General features: G+C 47.0%; 1 protein-coding gene across 2 annotated transcripts in view; it reads right to left on the reverse strand.

Moving 5' to 3' along the window:
• Window positions 1-218: 218 nt before the first annotated feature.
• The window catches only part of dok6 (docking protein 6), a 58,192-nt gene continuing 39,222 nt past the window's right edge, over window positions 219-19,188 (reverse strand). The window contains exons 4-8 of one of the 2 annotated variants that reach the window (XM_018753900.2): window positions 18,696-18,815; window positions 16,106-16,295; window positions 15,128-15,266; window positions 12,489-12,603; window positions 219-815 (exon numbers count right to left, since the gene is read on the reverse strand). In XM_018753900.2, the coding sequence (XP_018609416.2) occupies window positions 607-815; window positions 12,489-12,603; window positions 15,128-15,266; window positions 16,106-16,295; window positions 18,696-18,815 (773 nt within the window). In that variant the 3' untranslated portion in view covers window positions 219-606. Of the gene's footprint in view, window positions 816-4,488; window positions 4,610-12,488; window positions 12,604-15,127; window positions 15,267-16,105; window positions 16,296-18,695; window positions 18,816-19,188 lie in introns of those variants that run through there. The other variant, XM_018753901.2, reaches the window with a different exon arrangement.

The raw sequence follows: 19,188 nt of genomic DNA on the forward strand, positions 1-19,188 counted from the left end.
TAAAAGGAATGAAGGAAACGGCTCCAAACAGCCTCAGAGTCCGAAGCGAATCGAGGACGAATCGCAACGTTCCCGACTCCCGCCAAACGGCACAGTTCTTCGCTCAAATAAATAGCACATCTTGACGAGAGGAAAAAAAGAAAAAAAAAAAAAAAGCAGAATTTTAACTCATCACACAAAATGAGAAACTAATAAATTTCAACATTGCTTTGCAATTATAATATAATCAAGCTGATGTCATATCATCAACCATGGGTAAAAACATGAGTGACATTTACCGGTGGATATGCGGTGTACAAAACAGTACATCAGGTGTGTTTTTAAGTGCTCTTTTTACGGTGAATGGCTGCATTCGTCTTCACGCGCTCTTACAGCAGTCAGAACGTATCCTTCCGTTGGACCAGGAGGAAAACGCTCCGGTTTCGGTGTAACCTCTGACCGCGGGTCGTATCGTCAACCAAATACCAAATACCGGGAGAAGTCCCCTACGAAGTGTGTGCATTGTTCCGCGAGTCCTATATGCAAAGACACTCTTTCTAGAAGTATATGACTGGAATGTCCAGTCTTTGGGGTGTAAAAGGAGATGAGATGACAGTCAGTACTGTGTCATTGCACTGGGCTGGAGCTCCAGTTCGGACAGTGGCCACTAGAGGGAGACACCGCCTGCTCTGCGGCCACGTCCAGCTGCTGCTGCTGCTGATGCTGCTGCTGCTGATGATGCTGCTGCTGATGATGCTGATGATGCTCATCGGGGCTCTGCTCGGACAGGAAGCTGGGGAAGGTCTGCGCTCGGGGGATGAGCGCCATAGTCATCCCTAAAAACAAGAGCAAGATCACATTCTGTCAATAATCATTTCTAATCCAACGCAGAGACCCCCCCCCCCCCCTCCCCCAGGAGATCTATTTTATTACATGGCTGACACCTTTGTCCAGAGCAACTTACAACATCAGATGATAAACTTTACAGTGATTTACCCTTTTACACAGCTGGGTAATTTTTATGGCAGCAATTCGGGGTAAGTACCTTGCTCAAGGGTACTGCAGCAGGAAAAGGATTCAAACAAATAACCTTCAGATTGCACAGCGGCACCGCGCTGCCTTGACGCCCCCTTTTGAAAATATCGGCGAATTTGCAAGAGTACAACATGTTAATGAACAGATTAACATTTCTCCCCAAACATATATCTATGCGTTCGCGAAGAAATGTTTGCGACCGTTCCGACGCCTTGAGCTACATGTAATAAACATGTACATTTAAAGGTATTTTTGACCTGTAAAGAATAATACAGTGAGTACAGGTGGCTCCTGTATTAAAAAAAAAGTGTACAGTGAGGGGATCAACCCACACAGCAGGATCCTGCAGCAACACACTTCACTGAGTGGAAAGACAATGTCGAGCTCAGTTTAATCATCGCCGGGATGACTGCATCGCGCAGAACTTTCTCACGGCTTCGGAAAACCAGCTTCATTTACGCTCTGGGTCAAGCGAGGACGCCCGTCCTCCCGGAAATATGATCAAAATATGTCCGGATGCCACATATGAATAACAAGCTGGACACAAATGCATTTCGTATCGGAACAAAGAGAAATGTGCAAGCGATTGATCATCAGTGTGTTACAAAGGCCCCCTGGCATGATGTGGAACGAGGGCTGGGCTCATTCAAGGAATATGTGTGTGTGTGTGTGTGTGTGTGTGTGTGTGTGTGTGGAGGATGGGAGCAGGGCAATGTTCCACAAAAGATCGTGGAAAAAAAAAAAAAAAAAAAAAAAAAAAAAATGATGACAGTCTCCCAGAATGTATTGATTTCCAACACCCATTTCGAAGCTAATTCTGCAGTAACAAATCAACAAATGATAGAGTGGCCCTGGATTCCTGCGTAGCAAAATAATCTGTATATAATATCACACCACATAACCTGCAGAGGAGATGTATGAAAAGGGGGAAAAAATAAAGTATGAAAACCTTGTAAGTGACACTGTAGTGCAGAGCGCTAAGTACTGCTGTGAAAATACGGACAAATCAAAATGCCGTCTTTTTTTTTTTTTTTTTTTTTTAATTTAATAGAACATCGATTTCCCGACTCTCCAAATTCGGACATCATCACAAGGTAACGTCAGGTCCTTTTACTGCTGGATTCTGCGAATCGAATACCATCTTTCCATTTTAAACACTATTTTCGCTTTATATTTACTTACTGAGCCGAAGCTTTTCTCCAAAGGGACTTATGACTATTTACCCATTTATACAGCTGGGTAATTTTACCGGAGCAATTCAGGGTGAATACCTTAAGGGGCTCACTGCAGGAGGTGGGATTCAAACCTGCAACCTTTGGGTCCAAAAGCAGCAGCTCTTACCACAACACTACCAGGTGTGTTTCCAAACCACAGCAGCACTTTAGCTTTTTAATACATATTAAGCAGTAATGAATCCCCAAAAGTTGGGGGGGCGCGGTGGCGCAGTGGGTCGGACCGGGTCCTGCTCTCTAGTAGGTCTGGGGTTCGAGCCCGCTTGGGGTGCCTTGCGACGGACTGGCGTCCCGTCCTGGGTGTGTCCCCTCCCCCTCCGGCCTTACGCCCTGTGTTGCCAGGTTAGACTCTGGCTCCCCCCGACCCAATATGGGACAAGCGGTTCAGATGATGTGATGTGAATCCCAAAAATCCACAGCTGCTTTAATTCTCTGCCGCCACCGATTCCAATCAATTGCCAGTTTGGCGCAGTCTTTATCATGTTGATAGATAATAGCTGGGAGGAGGCCGAGTCGCCGCGAGCGATCGGGGTTATTAATTATGAGCGAGGAGGAGGAGGAGACGGGAAGCCGCGATCGGCGCGTCACCCATGAGCGTCGCTCCGTCTGCCACCTGCCGAACGCACGTGATCCACGGAGGAGCACCGACGCGACGAAGGCGCGCGGGACTCCCGATCACGCCCTCGGGTTAAATATGGCTGCAACGCAGGGAAAAATCACGCGGTTCAAGGCCAGCGGCGAAACCGCATTTTACGAAAGTGTCGGAGCAAAAGTCTTTAGAGAAGCGGTAGGGTGTTCATCAGTCTCCAGTATTGATCTGAGCTCTTAATTAGCCCCTTGAAACGAGACAAATTCGAGAGGCGCACGCATGTTTGCCGCCCTCGCGGCCCATCGTGCGTTGATGCGTCCGTCTCCGAACCCGCCCCCCCCCACCCCCCACGTCCTCCCCGGCCGGCGGAGACGGGCCGTTCGCCGCCAAGGCTCCCCGGTGCAAAGCGTGTTCCAGCAGGCCGGGAAACGACCGCCGCGCCGGAACTCCTGCCGGGCGCTGCTGGACGAGCCGGGCCAGCGGCCAGCGGGACGCGACGAGCGGATGTGGGGCCGGGGGGAGGGGAGGGGTGCCTGGCTCACAGCGGTGTCCCTCCCCCCGCTCCCGCACCCACCGCTGACTCACCAGGGCGAGCGCAGCCACCTTCGCCGAGGCTCCGAGCGGAAACATACACATACTACACATACGCCTCGTGTGGGTTTATACATAAGCATATGTCATCTTGGGAAGTGGCAAACGTGGAACAGGTGCTGGGGGGGGGTGAAAATTTAAATTAAAAAAAAAAAAAAGAAAACCATCAATAACAGATAAAGTAAAATAAAATAAAACATATCCCCAAGTGGCTGTGACATGTGCTTAAAACAGGCTGCTGAGATCCAGGCAAAGCTGCTTTGGCCTTTACTCATAATGATGTGTGTGGAACAACCATCAGCAAAACGCGGTTATGGCCCCAGACTTTAACTGCCACGATCTCTGAGCCTCTGCTTTAACACACAGCACCAGCAGCTTTGCCGCCAAACTTTCATTAAAAATAAACCCAAACCTGGCTTTTCCCCATAGTGACATACAGTTATTAACCGGAATCTCACCTGATGCCGTCGTACGAGGTGACTTACAGTGCCAGATATACCGTAGTATACTAGTTAATCAGAGTTATCTACTCATCCACACAGTAAGACACACGCACACGCAGACTACAGCTGATTCAGAGACACCAGTTAGACCTGAAACATGTCTTTGCGGTGTGGGAAGAAACCAGAGCACCTGGAGGAAAGCCACGGGAACGTGGCGAGAACCCACATTCGAACCCACGGCACAGGAGCCGCGAGACACCGGCGCTACCCGCCGTGCCGCCCGACGTGAAAAGGAAACGAAACCTGCCCCTCGTTGGAAATACCTCACAGGCTTCTGGTTTTGATGTCCTCGCTGTGGGGCTCGCCCACGGGGCACGACCGACACACCCTCCAAGGGAGAGAGAGGCAGAGGGGAGGGGGGGGGGGTCTCGCCGCTTTTTTTGCTAGACGCCAAGGTCGCGTCATCCCGTGTCATCCTGTCTTGGGAAGGCTGCTGTGGCACGGAGCAGGGGTGCGAATGTGGGAGGAGCCCCGCCGGGGCCATCGCTCGCTCCTTCTCTCTCTCTATAGCTCTCAGTCTAATGAGTCATCGGTAACACCTGTACCTCTGTCAAGGGGGCCGGCTTTCCTCCTCGCCGCCTCCACTGACCTCGGTCTGCTCCTCATTCCGGATCGTTCCATCGCTTACGCGTACGCCCCTTCCATTTGCACACGGTGGATGCAAACAGCTCGACGCCTGACTGTTAAAACAGAAAATGTCACAGGAGGAAGTGGCCACACCTTTCATTTATTTACTCATTTACACAGCTGGGTGATTTTACTGTAACAATTTAAGGTAAGTCAAGGGTACCAGAAGGTACTACTACTACTGCAGCTGGGATTCGAACCTATAACCTTCGGGTGCAAAAGCCAAAGTTCTAACCACTATGCTACCAGCTGCCTCTAACAGAGAGCCCCCTTCAGAGCGGAAGAGCGACACCGCCGCCCCGTAAACCTGCTACATGGGACATTAAACCTTCTGCCCTTTTTTCTTGCTTTTATGGAATCGCCGCCTTTAATTGATCCGTTTCTGGCAAGCGGAAGGACTTCGGGACTTTAAACCGGTTGCCGTCACACCTCGGCAACCTCGAGGAGAGAAAAGGTGAAAACGAGTGAAAACCTTTCCTCTCAGCGTCATCAAACTTACATAACTGTGTTTCGTCAGAAACGCCTGTCACGAGAGCTCTCCGCACCGCCGAACTCAGACACTTCAATAACTGCGGGCGCAGCAGAGACGTGGCAGGCCGGGGCGTATCCCAGAATCCCTGGGCGCAAGGATAATGGGGTACATCCTGGATGGGATGCCAGTCCATAGCATGGAAGCCCCCCTGCCCACCCCCACACTATGATAACTGAGCATCACCAGTCCACCTAAACTGCATATCTTCGGAGAGTGGGAGGAAACCAGAGCCCCCAGGGGAAACGCTTGCCGACATGAGGAGAACATGCACGCAGACATGAACCTATAGAAGGGCTACCCGCTGCATCACTGTGTCACAATCATTTTTTTTCCCCCCCCTTCAGATAGACAGCTTTAGTTTTTTTTTTTTTTTTTTTTGGATATGAACATGTATGATTTAACTTGTCCAAAAATATATGTGTAGAAATAACAGTTTACAATTACTCAAGTTTTTTTTTTTTTTTTTTTAAACCATGCAACATACAGTATCTGCCCACAAAGGAATTAAACAATTTTTCTGCAATAAGGCCCAAATGTTATATATAAATATATATATGTATTAATATATTTCCATTATGCCTCTATATTATTTACATATCCTTCGCCCACAAGATTTCACTGCTTACTGTTAAATTACTTTCTGTGTGTCTATTATGACCTCCCTGTAAGAGATTCTGAATAATTGGAAAAAAAAAGACAATGACGCATCCACTGTTCTCTTCTTTAACCGTAAAACACGTTTCAAAATGCCGTAATTCACAGAAGGAGAAACCCTCTGCGGTTCGATTCGGACGCTTGTTAGCGGGTGACCCGAAGGTCTAGTCGCGCCGAAGCTCCCGGAAGGTCGTCGGGCCCGTTTGCCGCGTAAGAGTCGAGAGGTCCTCGAACCCGGATCGCGGCGGCTGAGCGACGACAGCCCTCCGTCTCTCGCAGGAGCCGACCGCTGCGCTGGAGATTAAGCGAATAGAAATATAAACAAATATCGGGCCTGCAAACCACGACGGGATAAGAAACCCTGTTCCTTAATTGCATTTCGGGGCTTCTGGGTATTTAGTCGAAAGTGGAGAATGACTCAGCAAATTGAACTCGCTGATAGCAAATTCGTCTTGTGTACAATCAAATACGCGGAGGCAGCTTGATCGAAAGTCTCTGTCCGTTCGCCTCGAGTCCGGATCCTTATCGGCCCATTTTCACCGCGCAATAAGAGGCGTATTTATGGTCTAACCCTAACAGTCGCTGAACTCATTGATTATATTCAAACCAATACTTTCTAGGTACATCTTATTTCTGTCCCCATACATAGCCTCTTATCTCAATCTTTCTACACATTTCAGCCTGGTAATCATCACCAGCAACATTACGAATACATTCATTTATTTAGCAGACACTTTTCTCCAAAGCGACTTCCAATGAACTCTATGTAGTGTTATGAGCCCACACACCTTATTCACCGTGGTGACTTACACTGCTAGATACACTGGGTCACTCATCCATACATCAGTGGAACACACAGTCTCTCTGTGACACTCACACACTATGGGGGAACCTGAACAGCATGTCTTTGGAGTGTGGGAGGAAACCAGAGCACCCAGAGGGAACCCACACAGACACGGGGAGGACATGTAAGCTCCACACAGACTGAGTGGGGATCGAACCCACGTCCTCTCGCACCACCCACACGCTGTGAGGCAGCAGCCCCACTCATGTGCCACCGTGCCACCCATGCTTCTGTTGGACTGCTATACAGCTGTTCAAAGTAAACCAAACTGTTAACTAATGTTCTAGGTGTTATTAAAAAATAAAAAGTTTTAAAGAATGCTGGAGGCATATGTTCATATAAAAAAAAAAAAAAAAAAAAAAAAAAGAAAATTAGCTGGGAAACCCACATAAGGCAAAGTAGGAAATGTTAATATTCATGCATATGAAAGAGGTGATGCATCTGTGTTGTTCTCCAACTTGCATTTGTAGCATTTTCCAGATGTAGCAATAAATCAGCTGTGCCATTACCAGGCATATTTTAACAAAAGTAGTGACCTATAACCAAGTCATTATAAATAGTGCTCACGAAAGTGAACGCATGTGTAACAACTAAACGTTCCTTACTACGTTTTCCATTTTGCCAACAAATGCGTACTTTGCTTCATTTCGATATTTTCCAGATTCGTGTTAAAAGCGCACGCAGCGTTGCTGTAACCGCGACAAATTCGCTTCCGCATTTGCGGCTACTGCCCGCAATCGTAATATCGGTAATGTGCGCCCGTCCCTCAAATAACGGGGTTCATTCGTAACCCATTTCGAGACGTTTTCATAATCGGGCTCACGGATGCCTGCGATGCAAAGAGATGAAGTTCTCACGATCACTGCCCGTGTCTTTCACCGTGCACAGCGGGGCACCGGGATGTTGGAGGTGCAGCGTGCGGTAGATGCTGGATGCAAGCGATTAAGACTTGATTTATGCAAACGGTCACTGTTGGGAGGTCAAATTTAGAGGTCGAGAGACCAGATTCAGCCAGAAAAGGGTTGATATAAGCCGTCATTGTACAGAATAAAATACCAGCAGAGTATTTGACAGAGTAATGGGCAAAAATTTCACCGTACAACATAAAAGCCTCACATGAGTATATCTTTTCATAAGCTACTGTGGCAATATTTCCTTGCCCACGCTGTCCCACACGAGCGGATACTGTGTCACATTGCACCAATCTTGTTGTATACTTAATTTCACGCTTGCTATTATGCTGCGATTATCATCATCAAGCCATCTATTAGTGACCTTCAACAAAGATGTCAGCTGAATAAAAAAAAAAAAAAAAAAAATTATTACATTAAGCTGATGTCTTTATCCAGCACCGGAGTCATTCCGGATGACGAACAAGCTTCGGGGAAACGCGACGGACCCCTCCCGGGACCGGAACCGGCAACCTTCGGACGTCCTTAACCACTACGCTTTGTGCTTTTTCACATTTGCATATCTTAGGTTATACATTTAAATGTGTGATTTCATTGCAATTCCCCTATTGCTTCAGTGCAATGCACTCCTAGGGACTGATCACCAAAGGCCATAAATTGAAACCACTGAGTCATGCAACAACAAACTATATAATCGGGCACTTACGGTGTCCCGGCGCACTCTCCATCACTTGCCGCTATGTAAATTAAATCATGCAAATTGCAGAGCGTAAATATTTAAGGTTTCCCAACGCAACTGCGAAACAACACCTGTAGGTCGGCACAATGGATAATCAGCCCAGTTTCCCCGTTCCAAGCATTACTTCAGCGCTCAAGAAATGCGAAATCGGCACAGGCCCCGCAAGCGGAGGAACCTATGGCGACGCCTCCTGGTGACGCATCGTGTGCCGAATATGAATGTTGAACAGATTGATTGGACTGCCAAATATTTTACATATTAGACCTTCACGTATTGAAACCGGCAAAGGGGAAGCTGGTGTGGAGATGACATGATGATGAATCTGCAGCACCTCCCCGCAGAGCCCCTTCTCACACACACACGCACACACAGAGCTCGGTTTGTGCAAGGTTTCCGGGTTTGCTGCCTACAAAGCACCAGGAAATTCGTACGACGCAGCACGTTTAACGGCGTTTACGCAAGGAGCGCAGGAGCGCCGCATCCCGGTAGACACGCTTCGTTTTCTTTGCTGCCCCGGTCCCGACTGCGGTACGTATCGCCGGCTCCTTTATGCAAGGACCGGAATCCCACGCAAAGGTGCGCGACGGCCAAAGTGCGTTCGGGCACCGAGGGGTCCGTGGAGGGAAGGGGCTGCGGAAGGCCCCGTGCGGCGGCTCCCAGCCCCGGCGCCTAAAGTGTCCCCCCTGCTTTCTACCACAAAGGTGGTGAGTCAGTCAGTCCCCCCCCAACCACCCCCCGGCTCCACTTCACACGTCTCACGGCAGCTGTCATTTACATACGCTCTTTTAAAGGCGGTGAGGCAAAAATACACTCGTCTCAGCTCTATTAGGAAAATTATACTCCTTTAGCTCTCGCTTCTCCGCTGGTTCACTGCGAAACCAGAGCACTAATGAGTAAAAACACTGGTAAAGGGTACCTTTACCGGGCGCGGAATGCGAGGACATATACATTACTGTAGATATACGTGAGGGAGCAGTTGGTAACACAACGGCCAGCCGTGTTCCGCTGTATTGTAAATATTCATACACGTGTCATATTTTCGGAAGTTCTCAGATATTACACGTACATGGATATTGTTCTTCAGCGGAGCAGCAGATGAAAAGAGGTCACAATTTTTTTTATTTATTTTTTTTTTTTTTGTTGCAATCTGAAGGTGCCTGGTTAAAATTCCACTCCTTCTGTAGTACCCTTCATCAGAGCTCTTGTCCTGAACTGATACAGTAAGAATATACTAGTGTAAAAATGGATGTAAGTTAAATATCTAACTATGTAAGTTTCCCTGGACAAAGGTGTCAGTTAAACACACACACACACACAGTCTGAAACCACTTGGCCCAAGTGGGGTTGCGGTGTACCGGAGCATAACCCAGCAACGCAGGGCGTAAGGCTGGAGGGGGAGGGAACACACCCAGGACGGGATGCCAGTCCATCACAAGGCACCCCAAGTGAGACTTGAACCCCACACCCACAAGAAAGCAGGATGCAGTCAAATATATATATATATATATTTTTTTTTACTCATTGGTGTGACAGGTGACACTTTTCTCCACAGTAACTTACAGTTTCAGGAAACTTAAAATTACTTACTTACCCAGCTAGTTAATTTTTACTGGACCAACTTAGGATAAGTACCTTGCTCAATGGGGCTACAGCAGTAGAGAGGATTCGAACCACCCACCTTCAGATCCAAAGCCAGCAGCGCTAACCACTGGGCTACCCGCTGCCCCGCCCTGACAGTCCTCCAATAGCAAATACACACACACACACACACACACACACACACACACACACACACACACACACACACACACACACACACGGGTTTATTTTACATTTACATTCAGATGATTCTTTTTCGGGGGTGCGGTGGCGCAGTGGGTTGGACCGGGTCCTGCTCTCCAGTGGGTCTGGGGTTCGAGTCCCGCTTGGGGTGCCTTGCGATGGACTGGCGTCCCGTCCTGGGTGCTTCCCCTCCCCCTCCGGCCAATAGCAAATAACAAAAGCCCAACAGCAGAGGTACTTCCTTCGCCAGCTGAAGAAGTTCGACCCGCCACGGGACCTGCCGATCCGGTTCTACTCAGCCGTCACCGAGTCCGTCCCGGCGCACCGCTATAACTGTCCGCTTTGGCTCGGCTACCAAATCGGAGAGAATCGGGCCGCGAAGGACGGTCGAGACGGCCGAGAGGATCATCGGCGCCCCCCTGCCCACCCTTCGGGTCCTGTACAAGTCCAGAACGAGGAAGCGGGCGAGCGAAATCGCCGCCGATCCCACACGCCCTGGGCACAAAGTCTTCGCGCTCCTCCCCTCTGGCACGAGTTACAGAGCACTGTCCGCCAGAACGGCCAGATACAAGAACAGTTTTTTTTCCCCCCTCAGCCATCACTCTCATGAACACTTAACAGTCCTCTATAGGTCTCCTGTCAATGCAACACTATCCAGCCACTTTTTGTAGTTTAATTCTCATTTATTTACTTTTTTTTGTATTTATCCTACTATTTATACTCCCACGTTTGTATGCTCTGTAATACGCTATCTATTAATGTCTTCATTCATTCATTCCGTGTCAGCTCTTTGTTTGTCTGTAAATACCGGAGGCACCTCGAACCACAGCAAATTCCTTGTGTGCGTCAGCAACACTTGGCCAATAAAACTCATCCTGATTCTGAGCGGGCCCGCACACACACAAACAGGGTCGCGGTGAGCCGGAGCCTAACCCGGCAACGCAGGGCGTAAGGCCGGAGGGGGATGGGACGCACCCAGGACGGGACGCCAGTCCATCGCAAGGCACCCCAAGCGGGACTCGAACCCCAGACCCGCCGGAGAGCAGGACCCGGCCAAACCCGTCGCATCACCACACCCCCCTTATCTGGGCATATACGTTTATTTATATACATAACAAAGTTTAGATCCTTTCAACGGGATGGCAGATGCTCCGACAGGACTCGATTTGACAACAACAGGTTGATTTGACAACCGTCGGCTTCTCTCGCATCACGTTTTCATTTAAACACAGAGACGCATTCATATAAAACGGAGTCTCCCTGGACGCGCGTCTCCTTTCCGTTCCCAGCGGCACACGTGAGCACGATGTGACAAAATACAGCGCGAGGAAAAGGAAAAGGTTCATTACTTGCGACGCAAAGTGACAAACGGAACGCGGGCTCCCGGCCACGCCGCCCACTTTCGTCTCCTCCGCTTCTTCCATTTCCCACGCATTCAGCCGAGGCGACAAAAGACGGGCGCGGGAAAACATTTTAATTGTTATTGTTATTAATTTGTTTCTTAGTGCGACTTCTCCCAGTGGTGGAAACGCACTGCGTGAGCTCACACTATGCTGAGCACCATAATTTGGACACGATTAGACACTAGACGACGACACTGTACAGTACAGTGTTATCACTGCACCACCTTTATGAAACTCGGTCAATAAAAATCCTGTGATGAAGCTTTCTGCGGAACCAGAACAAGGGGTACGAAACGGAGAAACGGCTCTTTGCTCGTTCACTTTCTAGCACTTTCTACCGGAAGTGCGATGTGGCCGGAGGGGATCTTAAATGCTGTTCTTTCAAACTGCTGTCATCTATATTACAGAATAAATTAAACATTAGGACCGTATTGTTACCATAAACCTGCGTTACAACATTCCCAGTGTAATCAAGACACACCTGATCATATTTACAGCAGAGTCTTTTTTCCAAAGCGACTTCCAATGAACTCTACGTAGTGTTATCAGCCCACACACCTTACTCACCGTGGTGACTTACACTGCTAGATACACTGGGTCACTCATCCATACACCAGTGAAACACACATACACACTATGAGTGAACCTGAACAGCATGTCTTTGGACTGTGGGAGGAAACCAGAGCACTCAGAGGAAACCCACACAGACATGGGGAGAACACGCAAACTCTACACCAACTTAGAGGGGATCGAACCCACGTCCTCTCACACCACCCAGGTGCTGCGCCACCGCGCTGCCTGTTGACCAACACAAAAAAGTGCACACTTTTCCACTTTAACTCACGTAAACATAAAATTGTACATTCAAAAAATGTAACGAATTTGAGATAATTAAGGCTCCCCAATGAAAACCCTGTCCCTTTTCAGCTCTGAACTCAATTTGACAAACAGGAGAGTTAACACTGGAGCGAAAATCTCCAGGAAATAACAACGTAATATTTCCATATTTTTATGAATCATATTTAAAAAAAAAAAAAGTATGGTTTGATGTGCGTTCCTCAACTTACCTTGCAAACCGTAGATGTCGCCGACGCTGTTTTGACGCATGATGTGACGCCAGTAAGCACTGCGGGGCAAAGATATTGACTTTGATAATGCCGTCTCGTTGGGACCGGAGTGCGTCTGCAACAGAAAGGACGCCGTTACAGCCCCACGGTCATTTCCCAGGGTTACTCCCCACGTCGGCCTCTGTGGAACTCGCCGGCGATCAGGGTACATTTGCCCACCATCGAGGGGACACTAAAAAGGTTTTGTCTGGCTTTCTAAGAGGATAAAAGGAAATAAATATTCAGTGGTTCTCTTTCTTACTGAGATTAAAGCAGGACAAGCTGTAGAGCGTAAACAACTAGGACAGGAAATACGTGAGGGTGGAACGCAAGTGGTTGTTTACATGTCGCACACTCTAGCTCCCTGTCCCATAAAAATAAATACGCAAGCAAATAAAGATGAGAAGAGGCGAGAGGGGAACTTCAGAATGCGATCAGGTTCCGAGCTAAAAAGGTACCGAATGAGTGTGGTTGTCAGGGAACACAGTGGTCAGAGCTGCTGCTGTTAGACCCAAAGGTTATAGGTTCAAATCCCCCCCCCCCTCCAGCTGTAGTACCCTTGAGTAAGGTACTTACCTAAATTGCTGTAGTAAAAATCACCCAACTCTATAAATGGGTAAATGATAATAGGCAGATCCCCTCTGGGGGGGTGGGGGGGTATGGTGGTGCAGTGGGTTTGGCCAGATCCTTGTCTGGGGTTTGTGCCCTGTCCTGGGTGTGTCCCCTGCACCCTATGTTGCTGGGTTAAGCTCTGGTTGGGTGTGACCCCACTTGGGACAAGCAGTTTCAGACTCTGTGTGTGTGTGTGTGTGTGTGTGTGATGACTAAGTCACTTTGGAGAAAAGCATCAGATAACTACAAATAGGAAATTAATTACAAGTTCACAAACCTAACACTGTAAGTCACCCTTGACCTGAGGTCCACTGACCCCTTGGGGTCTGTAGGCAGTGAACTTGGAGGGGGGGGGGGGAAAAAAAAAAAAAAAAAAAAAAAAAATGTACATCCTCATTTTCACTAATTTCTGAGTGAAAGTGAAATTCAGCTTTTCCTTCAATTAAGAATGTAGACAATGTTAACATTTTGATGTAATTGGTTTCCTTCGTAATCCTCTCCATTTTATGTGATGCATTTAAAACGTTACTCGGTTAAGAAGCACTAAGTTAGACGCAAGCATCAGATGGGAAAAGATTAACAATAATACTGCTTTACTGTCAGTGTCTCTATGTTTGTTGCCTTCGGTCTCCTGTCACCCGCTTCTCCGGTGTCCACATGGGAGGGACAGGAGCGAAAAGCACCGCGGGCGATCCCTTCCGCTCAAAGGCACGAGAGGAACGACCGCAACGTCGCGGGTTCGGACCTTTCCGGAAATAAAACGGACGTTCTCTTTGGGAAAATTCATCTGTACTGCTTTGGCAATTATACATATGTATGAGTAAGTTGGTGCTGATAAAAGACTCCGCTATCAGCCGTCAGCGGGGAGAGGAAAACTCAGTTTGTGAATTTAATGGACTTTCAAATAAGCGTTTGCCATTCTAACAGGACACGAAGACCTCAGAAAGTGGCGATATTCAGTTTCTACACAAATTCAACATCAAGAGTTATTTGTGCATGTGTCATTTATGAAAAAATGAAACATATTTTGCCCTTTGGTTTTTTTAAAACATTAAAGAGGGTCATAAACATTTATCTTCTTATATAACTTAAATATGCACACAGAAAGAATATATGAATGCATAATATATTTCCTTAATGCAATAATAACAAACCTCAAAGTCGGGGAGGGTAAATGGTAATTAGTCATCAATATATAATGTAAAGTGTAAATATATCATCAAGAGTAGAGACAAAACATATATGGGAACTATAATAATAAATGTCCTGTTACTTAAGTATTTAACCTTATAAGTAACCAGTACTGCGTATTCATATCAGAAGTTTTCTACTCTCATTCATCTTTTTTCGTCATTTCATTCTGCTGTGTTTCTGAAGTGGTGTCTCACAGCTCCTGTGCTGCGTGTTTGGGCCCAGGTTCGAATGTGACTTTGCCCATGAGCAGTTTCCATGTTCTCCCAGCATGTGTGCTCAGGTTTCCTCCCACCATCCAAAGATATGTCTCAGGTGAACTGCTGACTCTAAACTGCCACTGGTGTGTGTGTGTGTGTGTGTGTGTGTGTGTGTGTGTGTGTGAGAGAGAGAGATTGTCCTATGATGGCCCGGTGTCTCATTTATCATCCTCCCAGCTTGCCTCACACCCTTTGCTTCCAGGATAGGCTGTAGGCTGTAGGCTGCCATGAACATGCAGTGGACAAGCAGTTTTTGATAATGAACTAATGAAGAGAATGTAAAGCGTCACTGGTGTTTTCTCTGGTCTCCGTGATCTGGATGTAAGGAAAAGGTCAGAGACAAGTGTAAATAGTGCATTTTCTGTATTGTGTGTTCACTGAAAGTGCCAACCCTGCCCCCCCCCCCCCCAATTCAGCGTTGAATGTCCCCGGTGAGGCATCACATCGCTTGTGACAGACGCCCCCCGAGGGACGAAGAGACCCGGGCTCGGAGGCTCCACGGCTGGTCCGGTCAATCCCACCTTCCCGTTCACCCACCTGCGAGCTCTTCTCCATTTCCATCATCATCCTCTCGTGCTGCTCCGCAATGGACAGGGTGGCTGAATGCACCCTCTGATAGATCTTCTCTCCCTCCCGTGTCTGAAAGGTGAACAGTCCCTCTCCGGTGTCGCACATCCTGGAAAAAAATGGACACAACCCTCCGTTTCCATGGCGTATGGGGGGGAAATATCCATTTTCAAATTTTGCAAAGCTTTGTTTTACATTATACATGATTGAGTGCTAATATTAAAAACTGACACATTTTGATTTTTATGCTTCATGATTCGACCCAGTAAAAAAAAAAAAAAAAAAATAGAAAAGAAATGATGCTCTTTGATTTCCTTAGTGACAGGAAATGGAGATTTGAAAAAGATGGGAAGAAAATGTAGATCAAATAATAAATGGGGAAAGTAGTGCAGGAAATCATTATGGCCTTGTTGTCCCATGTGTTTGTAAGGGAAGTAACAGAAACAAAAAACTGTTCTGAAGCAGTAAATCAATTTCTTTGTTATGGCAGATGGCAAGATTAGAGCACGTTCACAAGCGGACTGACAGGCAGGTATTAATAAAGGTTTATAAAAGTGCCTTGGAAGTAAGATAGGATTAAATCAGCCCAAATATTGTGGTTTCTTCCACTTGAAAGTGCAGAAACTTCACAGAGGACAAGAAATGTCATTTTTATGAGAGATTACTGCAGCACAATCAGAAGCAAACCTCACACTGATAATGTTATTGTGCGAAAAAAAAAAAAATCTTGGAAATAAAATCCTTTAGCACACGTGGGAAGCGGGAAAAAAACAAAAAAAAAAAAAGATCCCAGGCAACCGGTCGATTATGTTGAACGCAGCTGATTTTTCCCAATAAAATGTCATATAGCGATGACAGCAGAGCCACCGCAGAGCCGATGCGGTGTTTCTATTGTATTGCATTACTACGGTACTACACAGAGTAACCGCGTGTCGACGGTGACCCTACCTTCCGGATTCGAACGTGAACCACGTGGAGTCCCGCCCGTACCTCCTCAGAGAGTTCAGGGGCCACATGACCAGCTTGACCCTGGCGTTGTGGATGTCCCACAGATAGATGTTCTCATGCGTGATCTGCATGGTGCATTCCCCATAAATGTCCAGGTTCGGGGTTGGCATCAGGTACACGTTGAACCGCTCTGAGATCACGCAGATACAGAAACGCACACAGACGCACACACAGACACGCCAGTAAACACATTTTATCCCCGGCAGCGATTTCGAAAACGTGTCGCCATTCCTTCCGTTTCTCAAGTTCGGCACCCTCATGGCGAGCACATGCTGTAATGTCGTGGAACACAATGGGGCCATTATGCTTTGCAAAATGCTGATTTGGCCCTTTGTTTGCCCCCCCCCCCCCGAGTCATTGCATTATAACTGTTTCTGTAAGGGTGCCAGTTGCTAACTCTCTGTTTTTGTACATGTCAGCGGCCTCTTTAAAAACACGCACTTGATTTAAACCTTGGCAGTCGAGCGCTCGCTATAATCACTTACTCTTGCTTAACGGTACGAAAATATCAAGTTCCGCTTTATGCGGGAATCAAATGAGATTCTTTTATTGTGCATTAATAGAGAGATACTGGAATTCTTAATTTGAAGTATAAAAACATTGGCGCTGGCAGAAAGGACGATAAATCGGGGGGGGGGGGGGGGACTGAAAAGCTGGACAGCGTGAGAAACGTGCGTCTCTAAGGGAATAATGAGCGACAGCGACGCCCAACTAGACGATAAGGGCTATCGTTCGCAGAAATCGGGCACAACTTATTAGGAGCTTTAATACTCCTTCCCTTTTCAAGTGTGGATCTGAAGTTGAAATGAAAATATGAAGGTCAGCGGCCAGTTGCCATGGAGCCAAAGTGGAAATCATGCAGTCATTACGTTTTCCTTGAGCTACAACTAGGGATGGAAGAAAAGTCATAAAAGTGTATTGTTGACCCTTATTCTGAATGTCGAACGGGCGCCGAAGGGACAGCTGCTAGTGTCGAGGTTAGAGCTCCTGCCTTTGGACCCAAAGGTTGCAGATTCCAATCCCAACTCCGGCTGTAGTACCCCTGAGCAAGGTACTTACCCTAAATTGCTCCCGTGCAATTACCCAGCTGTATAAATGGGTAAATAATTGTAAGTTGCTTTAGACAAAAGCATCAGCTAAATGAATAAATGAGGGAGTGAATGTGAGAACATTAATTGAAAAATTTGGAAGCTACAGCTTATTTAAAAAAAAAAAAAAAAACCCAATCACAGTTTTCTTGTTTTACAGTTTGAATCGTGTGTGCTTTGGGATAATTTAATTAACTCAAGTCTGAACAGTAATAGGTAAATAAATGCGTGCGGATCTCGGCATTTACAAGACCGAGGTGATAAATTCCAAGGCGGCTCCTGTTCCCCAGCACTGCGGAGCAGGGCCATCCCGCGAACTCGTGGGATCGAGTAGCTTCGGCAACGTGACCGAGTAGCTAATTATGCCTAATATTTCAAACTAAGCTATGAGTCTGGTGAGAGGAAGTGACTACGTAATGCCGTGCTATTTCGGGGACGAGAAAATGAACTCTGATTTAATTATTAGAGCCGGCTGTTAGGGGTTTCTAACGCGGACACAAACGCAGAGCTCTTGATAAAGTTCCCAAACAAGCGAAAGGAAGACATAGCGAGAGACTCTACGACCCGCTTGTAACTCAGCTAGAACTCATCCAAGACACTTTATATGAACCACTTTAGAGCCAAAGTACAGCAATATCTTTGTCATAGGAACCTGCACAGGAAACAACTACAAACTAATTAATCGCATGGGGATACTTAAATGACCTTAAATGAACTGGTGGTCTTCAGCAGAACATCATTGCTTCATGAAAGGGTCCTTTCATCTCGTTGGTTTCAATGATATCGATATACAATGATCAGTAGAATTTTGCATGACTACTGAGATGATTTTGTGTTTGTATGAGTGCCCTATGATGGATTTGTGTTTTGTGCAGAATTCATTCTTCTAAGACTAGCAAATAACAGGTTTTCTACGGTTGGATGGATGGATTTTTGCTAATATACATCATGTCAGAGGTGTGGTTAACATGAATATGTAAGGAACACACTACTTCAGTTAAAATGCCAGGATAAAGTAGTCGTAATGCTGCTTTAACAACACCCCACAATGCAAATGTGACCTTGAAGCCGACACCTCAACGCTTCTTACCGATTTTCATTACTTCACTCATTTCCCTTCCAAAATACAATATTAGTGTTGAAAGGGAATGCATTACTTCAGAATCCTCAACGTGTTCTTTTTTTTTTCCCCCTCCGTTCCTTTTCTTTTCTTCCTCCCCACAGCGTGGTACAATGTAGTGAGAGAAACATTACACATTTGTTTCAGTTCATTTAAATGCTATAATCGCATCCATCTCTCTGACAAGGTTCATTATGAGCAAACGCAGCGATGCACCGCACCGCTCATTAGGAGATCCGACGGCAGCAGCAAGTAATCTGTAAACAGGAGACGGGCTGGAGCCGTCGCGGGACGGGGAGAGCCGGGCGACGGGGGCACTCACCATTCTGCTCCTGCTGCACGCCGGCCGCCAGCAGGTCCGGCTCCCCTAGGCTGATGTCGTTGAGTCGGGTGGCGAGGCACTCCATGCAGAGGAGCTTGCACCACTCCTCTGCCTCCAGCTCTGGGAAGGTTTTAAAGAAAGAAAGAAAAGAAAAAAAAAGAGCAGACCAGGGTTGGGAGTGGGTCACCGGCACAAGCTAATCGCCCTGATTAACCACACAACACTGCAGACGGCACAAGGAAAATGCATGAAAAGTCCTCCCAGGATTTTCGAAGGGACCTTTATACGTTTTTCCACTCTGACCGGTCGAGTAAACGGGAGATTTCCTTCCCGCACGTTAAACGCAAGAGCATCAATGACAGATTACGCACGCAGTTAAGTCCGAACCCACTGACTTCTTTGAGTCACAAATGGTAAATTAAGCAGGGGGAACAACGAGATTTTTTTATTAGTTTTATGAACAGCACAGGGTCACAGCGGTAGAAGAGTGAGA

This window comes from Scleropages formosus, chromosome 9 (genome assembly GCF_900964775.1).
Source record: "Scleropages formosus chromosome 9, fSclFor1.1, whole genome shotgun sequence".
Classification (NCBI taxonomy): Eukaryota; Metazoa; Chordata; class Actinopteri; order Osteoglossiformes; family Osteoglossidae; genus Scleropages; species Scleropages formosus.